At 43.0% G+C, this 16001-nt stretch overlaps 1 protein-coding gene across 1 annotated transcript in view; it reads right to left on the bottom strand.

Annotated features, from left to right (window-relative positions):
* LMNTD1 (lamin tail domain containing 1) overlaps positions 1-16001 on the bottom strand; it is a 161544-nt gene that overhangs the window by 31673 nt on the left and 113870 nt on the right. The window contains exons 3-7 of the mRNA XM_063323657.1: positions 14600-14799; positions 10370-10577; positions 4424-4610; positions 1872-1991; positions 353-570 (exon numbers count right to left, since the gene is read on the bottom strand). Coding sequence (XP_063179727.1) covers positions 353-570; positions 1872-1991; positions 4424-4610; positions 10370-10577; positions 14600-14799 — 933 coding nt within the window. The remainder of the gene's footprint in view (positions 1-352; positions 571-1871; positions 1992-4423; positions 4611-10369; positions 10578-14599; positions 14800-16001) is intronic.

Here is a 16001-nt window from a genome sequence, read left to right as displayed (position 1 = left end):
GTAAACAGTTTTGCGAACGTCAACATTTTTGGCTGAAAGCTTTTGAAGTTGTGGTCTCCAAATGGTGCCATCCAAACGCTTGGGGCTAAAAGGATAATATGTAATAATAAAGTCACATTTTAAGAAGAATTTTACTTGGATTTTACTTTCCACTTAGTCTTGACTGACAATGAATGCACTCCTAACAGGAGTTTTTGGGCTGGATTCCTGCTCGAAGGTTACGGTTAATTCTTAAAAATTCCAAAGCTTCTCAAAAATTGCTTACCAGGATACTCATTTAAAAGCATTCACTTACAGAGCCAGTCTGGCACAATGCTGCAATTACTGGGTACACACAATGAATGTCAGATACCTTTTAATGAAGCTTTGTCTTTTTTTTCTTGTTTGCCATGGGTCAGACGTCTTCCAGTCTGTATCAGTTGTTGTAAATTCCTGTTCATTTTCCCATCCCTCTTTTTGCTTTACTGTTAAGAAAGTTGGTATGACAATGTTCTCAAATTTTTCACTTTCCTCTTTTGCCACAAATCCTTGCCTTCGGTTCCAGTAGAGAGGAGTGTACCAAGCCACAGCCTGAAAAAACAAAACAAAACAAACCAAAACAAAACACAAACCCAACATATCACTGCTTATTTATATTTTACATTTTTTCATCGCGATAACTGTTGTAGACAAACCAGGAAGGGCTGAAAGAGTAGGTGCTCCAATGTATTGCTGAGTTATTTATCATTTGAAAAATAAATACTAATAGCAACCACCAAATTCCAGCTTTTTTTTCTTTGGTCTTTAAAATCCATTTCCAGTCTTTAAACATACTTAGGGTACACTCATCATCTAAGAGGCTTGAAATTCCACTGGTCCAATTAAGTAAACCGAACAAAGAAGGAGGAAAAAAGAGGACATGACAATTCCGCAAGTATGTCAAAGGCTGCTGAAGGACGAAAAAGCAATCTGTTCTCCATGTCCACAGTGGATAGGACAAGAAGGAAAGGACTAAAACTGAGGCAGAATAAGTTCAGTTCAGGCACTAGGAAAAATTTTCTAAGCATGCAGAGAGTGAGGCACTAAAGCAGACTGCCTGTGGACGTGGTGGAGCCTCCATTACGGAAGGTCTTCCAGAACTAGCAGGAGCAATCCTGGCAGAGGCAATCACGTCTCAAGTTCCCTTTCCGCTTCTGATTCCCTGGCAGTGATGTAATAGCAAGTATGGCCAAACTGAGCTAGAAGAGGAGTAAATGTGAAAAGGTGAGACCAGAAGTCAACATTCACTTAACAGTTTGTAAGGTGTAAATTATGCTACCTTGGGAAAGCTTACACTGTTTATGGAAATTACAGGTCTTTTCCACATTGTCACTAGTTTGTCTAATTTGTCCAGCTAAAAATGACCAAATCCATGGCTGCCACTGGACAACTATAGAGTAAAAAATGATCTTGGGCTCTTACTCATCCCCAAGTCAATGGAAGTTTGCCTAAAAATATTCAACATAGTTGTCAAGCTGATGGCAGTTACTAATGGGCAGGCATTGGCTGAATAGCCCTGGGCATGGCTGGATCTTTCATGGCTGAAACACAGTTGAAGAGGACAGTGGGGTGGCAATTAACAGTTGTGGAGCTCCTGCTTCAATTACTGTGAGGATGTTAGCCTTTCATTCAACAACTGGTGTCATCGACCTACTGTTTTTCTTCTTTGTCCTTCAGATCCTAATAATTAACATCCACACTGAAGCAAGGTTAATGAAGAGCTTTGCTATGTTTGGATGGCTTGTGCTTGATTCTACGTGGAGTTTAACAATATGACCCTAAAACTTTGAAGGATGTCCAGCAATAGAGCTGTCTGGGTAAAGAAACGTGGTAATTTTGCTCATGGCACTCACTTGACCACTAGGTTCACAGAGAATAGTAGCACAGTCAACGCTTGTCCTGAATCTCTCCAGGTCCTTCCAAAGAAAATCTGAGGGAGGTCTGTGAAGCACTTCAGCATCTGCTGCCCAAACCTGTAAAGATCAAGCAGTCATTAAAGACAAAATGGCTCCTGGATATTTATACAATATAAGAACTCAGTAAAAACATCAGGTTTTCCTTTGCGTTTTTGATTTTTGTAACACTGTTCACCATTTGATCTGTGAAATTAAAGCTGAAAGAACTGTATTTCAAGACTCACAGCTTAGTTATAGTGATTATTTTCAAGTACCTCTCCTGTGGATTAACAGAGATTAGCAAAGGCTCATTTTTCAAGGTGTGATAGTAAACCCTGGGTTTTTTGGTCTGGCTTGCCGAGAGTAAGATTAAAAGTAGGCAGTTTCTTTTATTTTCTGCATTACCAGGAGCCTTGGAAGAGATATGTGATATCAGCTTTAAAATTCCAGTCTCTGCTTGATTCTGGATTCCCTCTGTTCAGGGAGAAGCTGCCTCTGCTGGGGACTAGATTTTTTTTGTACTTTTCTTCTTATACAAAAGATTTAACAATGTTGTGCTTTATAAAGTGAACACAATTACCTGTGACCTTTATCACTAACACAGTAGCAAAAGGACCTGTTATGAAAACATTTTTCTTACATAAGACAACCACAACATGCTTTTGCAAATGGTGTTCCTACAGGATCTGGCATTTGCCATCTGCGAGAAAACGGATTCAACCATTTCCTGGGAGTCAAAACAATTCTCATTCAATTTCAAAAGAGAAGTAGCTTGAAAAAAGTAAAATGCTCTCTTCCAAAAGTGCTCACCGTGCGGCACTCTGCCAAGGTGTATTTGTGGCTTTTTCACACATACTCCATAAGACAGGAATGACTGTGGCTCTTCTGGGCCCCCGCCAGCTTGCATTTCCAGCTTTCTTGGAAGAGGGATCACACTGGGATGCACTGACCTGCATTGAGCTTGGTGGTGAAAATGGACTTTGTGTCCTTTTATTCCGCGAGGCCTCAATTTTCATCTCAGGAAAAGAAACAAGCACTGGTGGTAAAAGAGGCTTCAGGCCATGTTCCAACCACCTACACTGGCATCTAACTTGAGCATTTTGCCGTGGTTCATCTGTTGCTCTCACAGGGGGCTGGGACCTGGAAGTGCTGCCTAGCTGGCTGTCTGACACAGACCCTATTGTCCACGAATTTTAGATGCAAAGGTTGGCAGCCTGAATACAACCCTTTGAAATTAATAAACCAGCAGAAATTTTCTGCTTGTGTATGCTGAAATAGAAGCTGTGGTGGAACTTCTACCTCAGTTAGTTGTTCATCCAGGAACCCTTTAATGATAACGAGAACAGCGGCCTTGTCAATGACTGATCAGAGCGCTTCAGAAAGGACTACTTTTGGGGTGGGTGGGAATGGTTGGCGTGTCAAAGCCAACTAAGAGGAAACCATTTCTGGAGAGATCTGGAAGGTGTCTTGCAGCCAGCCAAGCAGCCAGCATCTTTACCCAGTACAGCAAAGGTTGTCCCTGCTCTGAGTGTGTGTACATCCCAGAGGTTGCTGCAGGCCGCGTGCAGACACCAGCAGACATTCCTCACCTACGACTAAGCCTTGGTCACATTTAGTTCACACATTCAAGCCTTTTTCATTACCATGGATATCAGATGCATAAGTTTGTTGTTTTCTATTTAAAGCTTTTCTGGGGTATGATGAAGTCATCTGACTCTTTGCATCTTAGGTCCTACATACCTTTCTAACTCTTACTCAAACTGGCAAAAAGATAAATCTAAACTTGCTGGAGGGGCACTAATTTTTGAAGAGCAGCAGCCCATGCACTGAATTTTTAACTTATAGTTCTGGCACAACTTCAAAAGAGGGCACATCTTCCTTTTACAGAATTGGAAACTAAGGCACAGAGTGTCATCATTTTGCCTGAAGTCATCCAAGGCAAAGCCAGGAACAGAGCCTCGCTGCCAGAACAACGGTTTATGGATTTCTCTGCCGGATAACAGCTGTCCTCAGATAGTGGGCACAATCTGGAAAGCAACATCATTTCTCTTTTTATTTTCAGTTGACACCCTACTATACTGATACCTCAGATTATACACAAAAACATATCAATTGCTTTTGCTTCAGTAGCAACACATAAAATTAATTTCCTTTCCAGTTCTATTATTTGTGGGTTTATGATCCAAGGTTCACACCCTCTTTTAGCAAACACTGGCACAACCCAATATTCTGACAGTAGGGGGAGCTTTTTATGGGAGCAATGGTTGGAAAAAGAAGTGTATCAAACAAGGACTTTCCATGATAGCTTCCCATTGCTGGGCAACATGAAATGCTGGACATGTCATGCAAACGCCAGGCTTGTACTGATGGTGGACATTAGCATCTTCTTCAAAGTCATCATTATTTGTGAGTGTTAGCCTTTCCAAAAATAGAGACCTAAATTTGACTCTATACCACCAGAGTAAGAGTGTATCCAGCTGAGAAAAGGCACTCAAAACCCCCACACTCACGGTCATGGTGGAGTTGGGCCCCATCCTGGTCTCAGAGGGAAACCGAAATACAGCCACTGGTTGACCTTGGACGTCCTGCTTCAAGAGATAATCCCCAATGCTTTCCTCTTTTTCAGGGGCACAGTTCAGGATCCTTACAAAATAACCACCTGGATCAACTTCAGCAATTTTCAAATTTCCAATAGCACTGAAAGAACAGATGTTGATTTGAAAGTGTAAAAGCGTTGCTTAATTGAAAATTACATGTATTTCCTTATAACAACTAGCCTAGATGTCAGTAATTAATGGTAAGTAAACGTACCATAGGCAGAATATTTAGAGCACTGCCATTCCACTTTTTATGCAGTGCCTTTCATCTGAAAAAAAATCCATTTGCATTAAAATTAGTATATTCTATTTCTCTTCCACATTTAGGTAGCATCCATTACAGAAATTGTAAGATTATTTGTGTGGCAGAAAGTCATCAGTGTACCATTTGAATTTGGTTTTGTCTAAATCTATTTAGGCTACAACCTCTAAGGCTGTCTTGGGTATTTAGCATAGTATGATTAGTGGGAGTTGTGTGAGCTGACTCCCTTTGTAAATTCAGAAAAGTCCTCCTGTCCATCAGTATACCTTTCTCCTCTTGCCACTCATTGTTTTTTCCTTCCTGGATAAAGAAAAATCTTCATTACTAACACTTTATTATTAACTCAGAGAGACTCCATGCTGAAGACTGAGATTTCATCCCTCCCTTGTTTCAGAATCCCAGCAAAGCGGAGGCTGTTTTGCATCTGCAGTAAGACCGGGGACTTCTTGTGTAAGCAGGGGAACTCTCAATCTCCCTTAAGCACTGGAAAACAAATTTATCACTTGAGTGTTCCTTTAAGTAGCGCACATGTCAAGGGAGCACTTCTAAACACTCAGTCCCGGACTGTAATACTCATCATAGGTCTTATTAGGCAGATTGTGAATGAAGTTTAGGAATCATTCAGCTTTGGATGCAGCATCTACTGCAATAAATTTCATTATTTAGCACTGGTGCAGTGTCATGTCTGTCTTCTGTGCGTGTAATGCTTTTGCCCTTGCCACATTTGTCTTGTTCTAGTAAGTTCAACTCATAGACCTCTGTGTGTATGGTCAAGGTTGACCCAACAGCCCAGACAGCCTATGTGCTTGCTTAACTTAGCCAAATCCTCATCAACAGTGTGACAAATACTGCCCACCCACCACAAATAATTCAGCTGTGCGGGTGTAGCAGTGAGTCACACTTGCTCAAGACAGCTAGGCTGCCTCCAGGCTGCCGCTGGCATTGATAGATTTGGAAGGAGAGCCGCAGGGAACTGCCCCCTCCCTGGCCAGAGAAGACATGCATAGTGAATGTTACACTTGGCTGCCTCTCCTCTGTCTTCCTGCAAACTTCGGGAACTCCAGGGTCTCCCTCCTCCCACTCAGTCCTGGTCTATTTGTGCTTCACATCAGCAAGGAGAGACCTAGGACAGCTTTAGCTGGGACTTTGGCAGCACAGCCAGGCTGAGGGGGTCCTCACTTTCAGACTCTGCCCCTCTTCTGGCCGCTTGCTTTTATCTGGCTGCCAGAGTTCGGCACGTTTCTCCCTCCTCCCTGGGGGACCAAACTCTAAGCTGGATCGCTGAAATAACATAGCGTAAAAAGTTTTGGGGGACATTATTTTAACCCGAGCTTTTTTTTTGTCAGTCTCTACAAGCTGCTGTGCTTCAAAACTTTGCAAACTGCTAATTCAGAGAGTGATCCTTTGGGATCCCTCGATTTCTAAGTCATCATTTACACATGAAGATGTAAATGCTGTGACTCAAATCCACAGTTGCTTTCTACATATATTGCTACAGTCCAGAAGCTGCAGCAGTGCCCTAGGACTCCACTGGGCTCTAAAAATAGAATGACATCAGTGACAAAGAGAAATCCCTGACATTTTTACCCTCTGGAAGGGTGTAGAGCCAGTTAAATCAATGGGAGAAGACTTTTAAACCATACAGAAGGCAAAGATCTTCCTGATCTCCCATTTCTGTATCCGTGCAAGGAAAATGAAGGAAAAGTTTTGGGTGCCAAAATATATCTAGGAGGAGGACAGGAAAAAGCAGATGGGGAAAGAGACCTCCTAAAATCGTCTTAAAAGGTCATTTTTATGATATAACATTCTAAACAGCAGAATCCTGTTTGATAATGGAGTGAATAATGAAGGTCTAGGGTAGTGTGACCTTTCCTAACCAAGACCTCGGGTTGAAAATAGTAAAGCCAGGGAGACTTGGGAACATAAAACAGGGCTTACAGGAGTTTTTGATACAGACACAAAATGGCAGGGTTGGAAGGGACCTCTGGAGATCATCTAGTCCAACCCCTCTGCCAGAGCAGGGTCACCTAGAGCAGGTTGCACAGGAATGCATCCAGGTGGGTTTGGAATGCCTCCAGAGACAGAGACCCCACCACCTCTCTGGGCAGCCTGTGCCAGTGCTCTGCCACCCTCAAAGGAAAGAAGTTCCTCCTCATGTTTAGGTGGAACTTCCTATGTTCAAGCTTGTGCCCGTTACCCTTTGTCCTGTCCCTGGGCACCACTGAAAAGAGCCTGGCCCCATCCTCCCAACACCCACCCTTTAAGTTGATAAGCGTTGATAAGATCCCCCCTCAGCTGTCTTTTTTCCAGACTGAAAAGATCCAAGTCCCTCAGCCACAGGACTGGGTAAAGGAGCAAATGATAGGACATGGGAATTTGGTGTTGGAAACTGCTGAAGCGTGCAACACAGAGATGCCAGTTTGTGTCCAGGCAGGCCACTGTCTCACAGCCATGCTGGCTGAAGGAAAAGGTCAGATTCAAAGCTGCAAGGGTTAAACAGTAAGGTTGGCTCAACCGTGCCTAAGGGTGAAGTGAAATGGGGAAGGGCTGTTAGTGATAAAGAGTAAAAGAATCCAAAGTTTTCTATAATGTACATAGCACTGCACTCTGCAGAGGGGAGAAAAAATGTCCCTGGCATGGTAGCATGGAGTGCACCAGCCACAGACCTATGACCTGCCATTAGCAATGCCATTTGAACTGCTCCTCCACCAGCTGATAGAGGTATTAGCAACAAGGCGCTTAACTGTAAAGCATGCCAAGAATTCAGTCTTTCTAAGCCTTTCTAAGCTCCCATGTCTTTAAAAAAGTCACAGATCGATACTTTTATTACATTGGGAAAGACTTATCTCCAGAAGTACAAACATATTTATTTGCATGCAAACAGATTTAACTATACTAGAGGGACAGGGCAGGAAAAGTCCTGAGAGAAGGCTCCAGCTCACTCTTTGTGAAAGGCTGTGAAATGTTACATACCTAGTAGCTGTGGGCAACTGTAGGCCTGAAATGCCAAGGTTCAGCTGAGATCGCGAGTGTTCTACAGATCAGGGCTTTAATTTAACTTATCCTTAGTATATAGCACATGCACTTAGTACAAAACAAATATTGATGATTTTCAATAGCCATGCACAGAACTTCAAGTTTCAGTTTCTGTTTTTCTTGTTTTCTGCAAAACAGATACCCCCAAAACACAGCAGATTTAACACTGCTCAGGTGCAAAAAGATCAGGGAAAGGTTTACGGCAACATTCACATTGAACAGACACTATGATCATCTCTAAGCATCAGTGTCAGGACACCTACGACAATACTATCACGCTGATAGCTGAAAAATCCTAATGCAGTGAATCCTGATGCTGCTGAAAATGCCAATGCCACCGAAAATCCTGACGGCTCAACTCCCATCCATTTCTCAGCATGACATTAGTTAACAACCTAATTAAACATATAACCTTCAAGGTGATTTAAGCATGTTCACATATTCTCAAAAGCAAATGGATGTAAATTAAAGTCGATTATAAACAATAAAACCAAAATGTCCTAGTTGGCCAAACCCAAATATTTCTACTAAGTTTGTGTATACTTGTGTTGTGGCTTCACAACAAATCAGATACAGCCATTCTACTCATCAGTTCTCTACAGAAGTATTACTAAATTATGTGTTCACACTGTGTATGCTCAAAGGATGCTGTATAATGCAATATAATGCAATACCAAATTAAAACATTGGGCACTGTGTACTACAATGTCATTTTATTTATTTAATGTGTATAACAAGAAAAGGTATAGTTTAAATTCAAATTGAGTGGAGTAAAAAAAACCAAACTGCTAGTGTGCTGGCATGGTGGAATACCATAGTACTAATGAATCAAATGAGAATTAAAAGAATTGCTTAATTTATGCATTTAACAAGTTTAACCACACACAAAGCAAACTGACATCGCCTTTTACTCTTTATCTTCAACAATTAATAGAGCTAATGACTTCTTTTGCTTTCTGTATGAGACAAGATGTGATTCAATCCTCACTGGGAAACAGTTCACACAATACAAGGAAATGCACAAAGGGGAAGGTGATCTCTTTTATCTCCTAATGTTTATCTAGAGTTATTCTCCTCAAGCCCAGTCAAACAGTATGCCCTATCTCATTATTTGGAAAGAGCTTTAGAGGTCTGAACACGACTGGAGCTTTCAGGCTGGTTTTCAAAGGTATCTTTTCATGGCTCTCCCTATAATGTCCCCAGAATTACACAGATCTCTTTATGGAAACATATCCAAGAAGTACGATGGGTTTACAAAGACTAAGTCCATGAGAAAAATGCATATAAAGTCAAAAGAATTGCAAAATGAATGAGAGCAGGGAGACCAGCAGGCATCAAAGAGCTGGGAGTCAGGAAAGCATTTGATAAAGTGCCTCTCACAATATTATTTCCCATTGGCTTAGACATAAATACTGTCACAGGAACTGTCTGAAGGACTGCAAACAAGGAATAATAATAGACAAGGGGGTTGCATCTCATGTGTTCCCTGTAGGGACAACTGGTAGCTCTCATTTCACGGAGCATCTCCACTTGTGATGTGCAAGGGGGAATAAAACAGCTGGTTAATAAAATATGTAAATAACATTAAGTTGAGAGGAGAGGGGAGGGGAACACAAATGAGAGCCCAAGAAATATTACAAAGAGCCCTAGAGAGCTTAGAAATAAGGACAGGAAATAAGTGAGATGCAGCTCTTGGAAAATGGTACACTCATTTATCAGGGGGGAAATAGCATTCACTGGAGGGAAAAGTATGGAGAAAAATAACATTGAAAGAAGGCTAGGAAGAAGCCAATGATGCATTTGCAATTTGACAGAACAAAAAAGGCTCTCACAATTTTATGGCACTGTCCTTGCAGAGCACAGAGTGGAAGATTCCCTTTGTGCAGCTGTGGAGAGTGAAAGCTGGAAATATCGATCCTGATGTTCTCATGCACCAATGCCTGCTGTGACCAGACTTCACTGACTATACGAAAATTCATCCTAGGAGTACATGCAGGTAAATAGAGTGCTCCCACTTCTAATATAAGCAACACAGAGTTCATCCACTCCTCACGTCTTGGCCTGAGGCACCAAACATGCAACCTCATCCATGATGCTTTGTTCTAAGCACTAGTCTGCTAGAAACTCTGGATTTAAACTGGCATGGGACCTAAAAGAAATGTACTGGGTTCGTTTTAGGACATCTCATCGCCAGAAAAATATGATAACCAACCAGGAATTGAGGTACCGTGTTTCTGCTCCTTTTATCGGCTACCTTCACAAGGGAAGTATATTTTTTTATTTGTATTAACAAACATTGAAAGGGATATGGTGAATGAAGGGGGACTTATCCTTTCTGAGTGTGAAGTCCAATCTGGGGGCAGCTGTCCCTAAAGCAGTAAGTGTGATCCTTACATTTCAAAGCCTCTGATGTTCTCCAGTATCCTCATGGATAATGACTCAGTTTCTTATCAATGGTTTGTTTGCTTGTGTTCCGTAGCTCCTCTAAAGGAGATACTGCAGAAAACACCATCTCTTCCCTACAAAAATAACCTGAAAGAAAGCCCCAGCTGTGTCTGTACCTGGATGCAGACTTTTGGTAGTCCTCATAAGCAGAATGTGTCCTTCCATGATTCTCCATGCATACAAGGCTCTGGGCAATCTTCCTTGAGTTAGTAAACAAAGGGCTGAAATGGTTCTGGTGTTGTCCTGACACCATCCTTGAAAGGCTAAGGTTTCTTGATGGAGCAGAGTTCCAGTTTGGTATCTCAATACTATCTTTGGGCTGAGCTGATGAGCAAGCAAAAGACAAAGACACTGAGTTATGCAATATTAACAGAAAGACAAATTAGGAGGAACAAATCTTTTTTTTTTTTTTGGTAACAAAAATGGAACATTTAATTTCTTCTTTGCCTCTAATTGCAAAGCAATGCTTAGCAAATACTCCTCTCAAAGTGTTAAACCCATGGCTATAAAATAGAGCACAGCTGGTAAACTGAGTATTTTCTTACTGACATGTAGATTTATTACCTCATTGGAATTACATTGGGTAACAAAAAAACAATAAATTATGCCATCGGTGGTATAATTGTCATCCTGCAATTTCAGTGCAGTTAGACAGCATAGCATCAGCTGTGAGCAGATAATGAATATATCAAGCCTCCCTTCCAATTACAAAATGAAAGTGATAACATCTCCTAATCCCCTTTTTGTTCCCCTTTTCAAATATAAGTGGTCAAGAGAGACTATGTGGGTCTCCCCTTCCTGGCAAAGGCAGGGAGAACTGGAGAGAGGGAACATGCCCAGCGAATCCATCTTTCACCAGGAAAACTTCTCTCATTTCTCACATCAAAGTCTCCTCGACAAACTAAATCCTTTTCGGTGCCTACTTCTCAGACTACGTTTGAGATTTCCTTCAATATTTTATGTTGAATATTGTACAACACTCACTCCACCAAGAATCTGCCTCTAACCAGATCTGGTGGGGTAGCCTAAATGTTGGCTCTGAAATGACTGGAGCACAAATCAGCTTTGCTTGGATGAGCGTCCGGGTCAGACAGCATCACCGCAATGCAGATTAGCTTCACCAGCTCCTTGGGAGCGTTGTCTACAGTGTTACTTTTTTCCATATGACTTTTGTTTAATTACAAAAAAAAACCAGGGTGTTAAAAATTCTGTAGTCCCTTCTCCCTCTGCATTTCATCATGGCATGGCGATGGCACAGCATCAGACACGCTTCTAGAGTCATTTGCAATCCCCTCCCTTGGGATACCCAAGGAAGCACCACTCCAGTCCTGGGACAGTGGTGCTGCCGGGGTTAAACTAGCAGTTAGCGGCAGGCAACCCTAATAGCACTGGGGTAATAAGGAGGTGAAATGCTACAGTGCAAGCGGTCTAAAGAGAAATCTACAGCTGGTGTACAGCTTAACAGAGTGGGACTCTGGTTGAGGATGAACCGAACTACGAAACATTAAAGAACGGCCTTTGGGCTTTTGGTAGCAGAGAAACAGCACAAGGGGCAGCAAGCTCCCTAAGCCAGGAACTAGAAATGCTGGGCTTTGTTTTTCTGGGCTGGAGCCTTTGCTAGATCAAACACTTAGAGTGGCAGCCGAACTGGCAGCCGCAGGGTGAACAGACTGTGTTAAAGCTGCTTTTCACTGATGTGTCAACAAGCCAGTCTGTTCCTGAGATCAGACCGATGGTTGCTTTTGCTGTTGCTAGGATCTAGCATCTTTAAAAGGGGCTTTTGGGGAGCCTCTAGGAGGGGCCCTGACACTGTTGAAATCCAGTGGGCTCAAATGACTGATTCCCTTATGCTTCTTTGGAAACTACTGTCTAAACTGTGGTAGCGTTCCACAAACAGTCAGTAGAGAAAAATGCTGTAGGGCAAGCCTCCAGGAGAGCACCTCTTGGGCAGACAAAGTCACCTCTCCTGTGGCACCCTGAACTCAAGGGAACCCCATCTCCATCAGTCATTAAACTGCCTTAAGTAGCTCACCCTAGGGCACCAGCTCTGCCATGTAGGCTCTCTCTTCATATTTTTTTGTGCTGTTTTGCTGTGTCATGCCACAGCAAAGGACATCTATACCCCAAAATTCATAGCGGAGTGCTTAGAAAGCTCTCCTAAGAGAGAGGAGGCTCCGAGTTCAAACTTACCATATCCAAATCAGGGCAATGATTTTAATCACAGTTTTCCACTTAGGGGTCTGGATTAACTTCCAGGGAATGGTGTGGAGGGTAGAAGGGGTCTGTCAATAAGTGCCACTGTCTAACATGCTTCATTGTTCACGAATACACATATGAGAACAGGAGGGAAGGACTTCAGGCTAGTGTCTACCTCACACTCCAAAGGCTAGTACAGCAGAGGGCCACTTCTTTCCCTGTATCTTCCCCATATTGCATGTATAAACATGCCCAAATATGTTTGAAATGGATCGTTAACTAAAGACACAACCGACAGACAGTTGTGAGCACCCTCCCACACAGAGGGAGGTCATATTGGCCCCTATTCCATAGAAGACCAGGCCATTAAAACATTTTCACACCTTCTTTTTCCCTTCAGACAGCTGTTTATGGCAGGAGAAGTAGACAGATTGGGGTCTTCCATAGTTTTCTAATACCTGGGGTGAAATCCATTTTAGTTCATCAATACATTGGAGATAATCAACATCCCACCTTTGGAAAAGAAACACCACCCTCTCCCAACCCTGGGGCAGACAACTGCCGCTGGAATAAGCTGCAGCTGCTCCCTCCCAAGCTCTTCATTACAGCATTTCACCAAAGCCAAGTGTTTTGATTTGGTTCAATAGGCAGGAATGAAACATTTCAACTGAAGAATGTCCCAGCATTTTGTTTAGGTCAAATGAAACATCTCGACCTTTCCAAACATGCTGTTCCCTAAGCAGCTGAATTAATGAAGCCTGGTTTCTAATGTCTTTTTCCCTTCATTCCGCTTCCCCATCCCCCTGCCCTAGCATCATGTGGGTTCTCTGATGGCTAGTAAATGGGAAGGAGGGAAGGACACACCAGCCTTTTACTTCAATACTTCAACAGTACCTCTAATGCCTGGCCGTCAATTTTCAGAAAACCCGTAGGACCTCAACCCTGAGGACACTATCCCCATGCCAGCCTGGGAGTGAGAAAATGCTCTGTGTTAATGCTCCAAAGTTAATAAGGTTAGAAAAATGGGTGCATACGCACACAGAGCAGTAGCTAGGTACCACAAGAATAAAAAATTGCTTTCCCCCAAATGTCAGCATTTCCATTTTTATCATTGCGCAGGTCTAAACCAAACGCCAGAATATCAGAATTGCCCACTGACTAGAAACTCAAGTCATAATTGTTTTTCAAGAGCTGCGTTGCTTTCACTTTTTCACAGGATGTTGAGCAAACCGCCTAATATGATTGGCACTGTTGCTCTGGTCTGTGTTAAAGTAACTAAAGAGCATTTTAAAATCTTTGGGGACAAATATGCTCTGCCTCACTGCACAGTCATGTAACAGAGATTTGTCCTCTTTCTCTCATAAGCCTCTCTCATACATGCCAGCACCAGTTTCTTCTTGGACTTGCCATGTCTTTCTATGGGAGCCAAAAAGATCCAGTGGCCAGGTGCAAAGCCTGGGCCTTTGCCCCATCAGCAGCACCCTGCTCTGAGACTGCTGGTGTCACTGCCCTCTGTCTCTCAACACAACACTGGAGAAAATGACATGGGGAAGGAAGCAGAGGGTACAGAACCTCTGATGGCATCGGGGCTGCTCTCAGCCCTGGCTGTGATTTGGAAACAATCACAACCCCTGCAATAGGGAAGAGCTGGATGCTCACTGTTCAGCAGCTTATTCTGGGCCAGTCATGGCCCCCAGAACATCTACACGCATCTTTAGACAAACCTCCTCCAGGCATCTACGCATTGCTTGGAGCACAGTTGCAGCTTTTTCTACGTGGGAAAGCTAAGCCTACTATAACATAAGGCATGAAAATAAAAGGTTCTTTTTACATACAGAGTCCTTATTGCGGCTATAGCCATTATGAAACACAATGGAATAACACCACTTAGTCCAGGGAACACAAGCGTATTCTCTGCCACCTGAGGCCTCACCTGCCACTCTCATGTTTGGAGACATGATGAGTCCCAGCCAGAAAGCGGGATGTGAAATGGGATGTGTGCTGCTCCATTCCATTAGTTGAAATATAACCAAAGCCTCCTCTCAAGCTACAGGGTTATATTTTCATACTGTGTGCATATATAAATATGCAAATAAAGGGCTGTAGTTTTTGGTCCTAAATACAAAGCAGTCAAATCTCCAGAGGCTTACCTATGGCTTTCAAAGTTTGAGTTAGGCCAGAAGATCGTGCCAGACTGGGCATCTCTGTGGTCCGCGTGACAGAGGCAGGATAAGATAAACCCACAAAAGACATGTCTGAAGAATACATTGACCCATCTGCTGTGGAGCTTGAAGTGTTGGAGTCTGTGACCAATAGCTCAGAAAACAGCCGGGAGGATGTTGTCTCTGTGCTGTATGAAAAAAATGACCCTTTAGTAATTCGTCAAGAAAACTATCTTTAAAACCAGACCAAAACATACACTGGTCTCTCTGTCTACTAAATAAATAACCGAGAACAGGATCTTATATGGAGACGAGTCATACCAATGTTAACCCAGAGAATGATATCCCAATCTCTGCCTCATTTAAAAGTGGACACAGTACTAGCTGAGCAATACTGCATCGCAACGCAGCCAACAAACCTATCTGCAGCTCTGAGCAATGTACTTGTACCGTCTGATGCGTCTGCATGCTGGGTTGACTGTTTGTCACATGCTGTCATCTGAGCAGCTCCATATCTGTGATGAGACCTTTGCATTCTTGTAGGCTATCTAAGCTGCCAGGCTGTGGTGGCTTTCGTCTGAAATCTGTAACTCTAATTCTCTTCTGCATGCCACCATGGGCAGGAGCAGACAAGAGTTGAGCATGCAGTGCCTGCTCCCTGGTCCAGATGAACCTAAGCCCGTTCCCATCTGGAAACCACCTTGCCAAGTCAGCACAGCACCACATCCTAACTAATATACTCGCTTATCATAACACAGCTATGCAGGTTTTAGACCAGAGTTGGCTTATATCCATCCTGCTGGAAGCACAGACAGAGGGATTTGGATTTGTCTGCACTTTTTTTTTAACCTAGACATGCTTCTAGGTGCCAACTATGTGGACTGCTCCCTTAGAAGGATGACCAAACAGTGGTTTGAGAGGCTCCTGATAATTTTCCAGTGCAGGTAGCCCACAGGGACATGGGGTTTGCAAACATCTTCCACCTCAATCTTACAAGAATTCCTGAGTTCCCCATGTTAAGTCCTTCAGAAGAAAGTCTTTGTCCTTCTCTTGAAGTTAAATAATTACATGGTTCATTTTATGTCATTCGGGGGACCTTGCGGAATTCCTTACTGTAGCACTTAGAGTTGCTGTTGCAGAGTCAGGACAGCAAGAGAGGTTCAGGGAAGGGAGGAGATGAAGCATGGTGTTGTCCCTCAGCCAGCCTTGCCTTATGGGACAGGATGTGGGGTCTCTTCCAACAGCCTAAAAAGGGTGTGAGCTGCGTGTCTTGTGAGGACAGTATGCTGCCCAAGCAAGAGCACTGTTCTCTGAAGTACAATTTCTCTGTTCCACTCAAGGCATCAGTCCCTTGCATCACCTCTCTGATGGGCTATGCCACTGCAACTCC

This window comes from Chroicocephalus ridibundus, chromosome 1, assembly GCF_963924245.1.
Source record: "Chroicocephalus ridibundus chromosome 1, bChrRid1.1, whole genome shotgun sequence".
NCBI lineage: Eukaryota > Metazoa > Chordata > Aves > Charadriiformes > Laridae > Chroicocephalus > Chroicocephalus ridibundus.
Note: the sequence above shows the minus strand (reverse complement) of the source record. Positions and strands in the feature narration are given on the sequence as shown.